This window comes from Triticum aestivum, chromosome 3A, assembly GCF_018294505.1.
Source record: "Triticum aestivum cultivar Chinese Spring chromosome 3A, IWGSC CS RefSeq v2.1, whole genome shotgun sequence".
In the NCBI taxonomy this organism is placed as follows: domain Eukaryota; kingdom Viridiplantae; phylum Streptophyta; class Magnoliopsida; order Poales; family Poaceae; genus Triticum; species Triticum aestivum.
The window spans coordinates 15,150,447-15,155,521 of record NC_057800.1 but is presented as its reverse complement, the minus strand read 5'-3'; the positions used below and the strand labels follow the sequence as shown (position 1 = coordinate 15,155,521).

General features: G+C 48.8%; 1 protein-coding gene across 1 annotated transcript; it reads left to right on the top strand.

Moving 5' to 3' along the window:
• The first annotated feature begins 2,186 nt into the window (after nt 1–2,186).
• On the top strand, nt 2,187–4,463 carry LOC123059871 (E3 ubiquitin-protein ligase SINA-like 10). Its single transcript, XM_044482404.1, has 3 exons — nt 2,187–2,354; nt 2,845–3,009; nt 3,772–4,463. Exons 1-3 carry the CDS (start codon nt 2,346–2,348, stop codon nt 4,414–4,416), a joined length of 819 nt encoding a protein of 272 aa, XP_044338339.1. The 5' UTR covers nt 2,187–2,345; the 3' UTR covers nt 4,417–4,463.
• The last annotated feature ends 612 nt before the right edge of the window (nt 4,464–5,075 follow it).

Here is a 5,075-nt window from a genome sequence, read left to right as displayed (position 1 = left end):
AGGAGCAGCACTACCGGAACAAGATCCACGATCGCATGCGCCGCCGGGTAGCTAGGTTACCCGCCCCGCTAGGTTAACCACTACCACTGGCGGCGGCAGTTCGTTCGATGTTGCCGCGAGCGAGACTAGAGGGGGGACGCGGGATGCGGTACCTGTGCGCGCTCGTTGGAGATTCATGACGTTGTCGCGCCCGCTGTCCGACGAGATCGCCGGCGACGAGATAGCCACCGCTGGAGATCTACTACGTGACTTATGGAGCTGCGTCAATGCTCGCGAGATTGATGGAGCTGCTCGCGTGAATGATTGGATTCGGCAGGTCTTACGTGGACGTGGGGTCGTGTGATGTTTTTTTTTTCGGACCAGGGTACTGTACGTATACGTTTTGGGTTATACAGGGCTAGACAGGGCTTGGATCTGGGCTGCGGCGGGCCAGGAAAAAAACAAATTCGCGGGGACAAAAATACTCCTCCAAAATTAGGTTAGGGGGGAGCACTGGAGCAGGACTCTTCTTGACCAGCCAGTGAATGCTAGAGAACAGGATACTCCCCGTTTGGGGATCCAAACAATGATGAGCAGAAAGATTTTACAACTCATATATGGACTGAAGGCAACATAAATTGCTGAAAAATTTAATGATTTATTGGGCTTCTGGGCTAATGTTTACGCCTGATTTTATTCTAATTGTTCAGAGATGTCAACCTTAACTTGCAACTTGATACTACAAAACCACAGGTCCAAAACCTGGCACCTACATTCCATTCCAGGATCAAATCAATAACTGAGTTTTGCTTAAAAAAATCAATAACTGAGTTTGTTTTTGCGACTACGGCAGAAATAAATTGGCACCGTCCTTCCTGAAGGAGTTTGTGTGGTTTCAGTAGTGCAGCAGGTACAGATGAACCAACAGGGACAGGGGGTACCTGGAAGATGGGAGGCTGCAGGGGATGGAAGCAGATAGGGTAGTAGAGGATGCCAAGGTTCACGGTGACAACGACGGCGGCCACCGCAACCTTCCTCCTCTCCCGACACCGTCCTCCTTCAACTCTTTCTCCTGCGGCTGCTGCATTCCCATACCTTCCTCCCTTCCTTCCGGCAGAGAAAAGCACCAGAACTTAGCGACAGGGAACAGCGATGGGGGCAGCTGCCGAATCGAAGAGCCTTTTAATTGCCCGACCGGAATCGAGCCCCATCTTTCTTCTCTCCCGCCGGAAGGAGGAGAGATGACCAAGTGCTATGAGACTGAAGAAAAATTGTGTGAAACACACATGGGAGCAACTACACCGGTAGCAGGATAAAATCTTGTGTATATATATTCCAATTATTTGTAGACACGCTATAAATAATCTTTACAACTCAAAATTTTTGCATCATACAACAGATTTGTTTCATATGGTACACAATTCTTCCACTCAAATTATGGGCCAGACAATTCAAAATTTGAGTCAGAATTGTGAATGAATTAGAACAATGACAAGGTGAAGTACCTCGCACGCATTTCCCTCTCTGATCTTCCTGCCACCGCCGCTTTAGGAAGGGGGTGGCGTGGCGGTGGCCTGACGGACCTCAGCCAACCCACGTTACAAAGGGTTCAATGTACATTAAGACAGAGCATTACTGATAACGCCAATAATAAAGGGGTATAAATGATCTTTAAGTCTACAGAGTGATTGTCTGACCGTTGTCATCCTGAGTGACGTTAAGCCTTCTCTACTCCGAGTGATTTCTTATATCGTCGAATGACTCATTCTCTTAATCAAATGGAATTGGGGTATCCGAGTGAGGTTGAAGGTCGAGTGGATTGCACTCCTCGATAACTCAGTCGGTTTCTTTTCTTGTGCTTTGAATGTCTTTGACTCTACGGCAGCGTTCTTGGGTAGGGTGTCTAGGTCATGCCTATGACCCTATCCTAGGTAGCATGTAATCACCCAACGCATGTGTTGACGGCTTTCAGTTGACGAAGCCGCGCTGAGTGCTAGACTTTATGGCCATCACACCTTCCGCTTGATGTAACATGTGTTGCGGCCATCAACTTGGTCGGTCCTCGTAGTTTGGAATGCAAAGTGTTGTAGCTAAAAAACATATATTTGCTTGTAATGAAATCCCCTATTTGCCCAAACATTTTTAAAAAAGATGCAGATAAACTTGGGCTCCATTTTATTAATTTGGGCTAGAAAAGGTGTAAAAGGGTCCTGCTGTATGGAGAAGGGAAACAGATCCTCCTCCTCCCAGCGCGACAACCGCTGCTGCTAAAAAATCGCAGAGCTCGACGAGACGGCAACTGGATTCAGAAGCAGCGAGAGGGAGCGGGAGCGGGAGATCGCGATCGACCGATCGTCCATCCATCCATGGACAAGGTGAAGTACCTTGCACGCATTTTCCTCTCTGATCTTCCTGCCACCGCCGCTTTAGGAAGGGGGTGGCGTGGCGGTGGCCTGACGGAGGTGCGGATGGGGAGGCGGCGCCGGCACCTCCGCTCACAACTGGTGGAGGTGGCGGTGGTGGAGCTCGCCGCAGGACGCGGGGGCGAGCGGCGGCGGTGGCCGGAGGTCTAGGGTTTGCGGGGAAATTGAGTGAAGGGCGCGCGCTCGCGTAATAGCCCCGATTCAAGGCGGTTTTGCAAATAATGGTACCGCAAGAATGCTGATTTCTATGGTCCCTGATAATCCTGAATTCCTGATTCGCCAGTTGGACATTTTGGCGTCTCCCTCCTGTATCAGCATTTGAAAATGGACATTGATATCTCTGAAGATCGATCATCTACCTGTTTTTTTTTTCTTCACTGCCTTAGCCATCTATTGCATTCACTGATCAACAACTTTGCATTTTGCCGTGAGCAATCTGTAGAAGGCTGGTGCCGAAAGGGCCTCGGCAGAGGAGAACTGCTCCGGGAAGAAGGCTAAGGTCATGGCCGAGGCCGATGCTGCCATGTCGAAGATCACTCTCACCCTAGACCCCAAGTTGCTGGAGTGCTCCGGTTGTTGCAGCCCGTTGGTTCCACCAATTTTTCAGGTAAAGGAGTCCTGTGCTACAACCTAATTAATATTCCCTTGTTCAATACTTGCTCCTTTTTAGTGAAGTCTTAACCCTGCAACTTAACTCCGTGTACAAGCTAATCTCGTTTGAAAGAATGTGGCTGGTCTGGATTTCACTAACTATCTCAACTATTGTTTCTGATAGTTTACTTGTAGCAAATATCTTCTTGCATCAGTTATGGTCTCCTTGTAAGTATGTTGCTCGTAGAATTACAAATTCTTCTTATTCTGATTTTTTTCTAGGAAATTTACTAAATTAAGATGTAAGCATATTGGCCACACCACCTTTCATTATGTGTTTGACGTTCTATAGTCCATTTGAGTATTACGTTTCTCCTGTCGACGTTCTCTAGTCGATTTGAGTATGTATTTGTTCTCCTGTGGCTTGCCAATTGCCAATTTGCCATGATAAGTAAGTGTTGATGATGCGTTGTCAGTCTTGGCCTCTCTGGATCACTGAGAGAATCCACATTCAACAAACGGTTACTACCATGAAAGTCATATATATGCGCAGCAACAGAGCTTGAGCCAAAGGTTTGGAAAGCCATTACATGTGATACATGAACTCTAAAATTTGCGAAGATGCTATGCTTTGAACCGAAAATTGCTGTACATTAGTGAGGCACAAATCTGGCAGCAGCGGTAATCCAGTACACTTGTGTTGTTTCAGTAACGCTTGTACGTTTTTGTTCTGTTTCAGTAATACCTGTATGTTCATGTGCCTCTTTTTTGTCTGCAGTGCGCAAATGGCCACATCACATGCTTAAAGTGCTGCGCGGATCTGAAGCACAGTAGTTGCGGCTTGTGTGCCTTGGAGCGCACCGGCTGCCACGCCTGGGGGCGCATCCTCGGCGGCCTTACCATGCCGTGCTCGTTCCATGAGCACGGGTGCACCGAGACGATCCGGTTCACGGAGAAACTGGCACATGAAGAGTCCTGCCTCCACGCCCCATGCCACTGCCCCATCGCTGGCTGCCACCCCTACCATGGACGGTCCCTGCGCGACCACATCAACTTGGAGCACGCTACAATCCAGTACACCCGCATCACAGCCAGCAGCCTCTCCCCCCTGAGCATGTGCAACGATGAGCCAGCCCGCCTGGTGTCCCTTGGCAGCAGGGCGGTGTTTCTCCTTGTGGTCGACCGCAGCATCCCGTCGGGGCGCGCGCTGTCAGTCATCCACCTCATGAGCGACCCGATCGAAAAGGAGGATTTCAAGTACAAGATCGAAGTGCATACGCGGATTGGCATTCTCTCTGTGTCCGGCAGCGAGACACCGAGCGTCAGGCGGCTGACGAAGACGTACCAGGCGGGTGCGTCGCTGTTCATCTCGGACGCTGTGTGGTCTCCCCAGGATTCTCCCGTGTACCTCGAGCTGAAATGAATCTAGAGAAGCTGTATGCCGTTCAGTTGGAAAGCCTATACTCAATCAATCTGGTACTAGTAGAATTCTGAGACTCCATTCTATGTCTGTGCCCTTACCAGCTGTGTCCATGTGGTTCTAGTTAGTATATTATCTATTTTGCTTGTCGAAGTTGGGTGATTGGATAATTTTTTGATAATTTTCTGGAAGTGGAATGATAGCAAGGATAATTTTACATAGAATCCCCTACTGGAATGCATTGTTTTGTCTTGTAAGCTTTGAGCAACATCTAGACATGGATGTAGCCGAGAGTTCCGTTGAGCCTTCAACAAGGACTAAACAGAAAATAGTGATTGGATCGCGTCTGGCCCGTTGGAGCGCAGGGGCGTTACCCGCACCGAAAACGACCGTTGGATAACTGAAGAATGTAGACACCTGTTTGTTCTGAACTTACCGAACACTTGAACAGTGCATTTGCAGCAGCTAGGTGCTAGCACCCTACCCCAGTTCCCAGCCGCCATTTGAATCCCTCGATTCCGGTAACACTTGAACCTACCTAGTGAATTACTCGTGGTTTGTTAGGTAATCTCCCCTCAAAAACAATAGTTTGTCAGGTAATCTGACCCTGATACGCCGTCCTGTTTCACTTTCACCTACGTTGTGGAATCAACTAGTGGCAA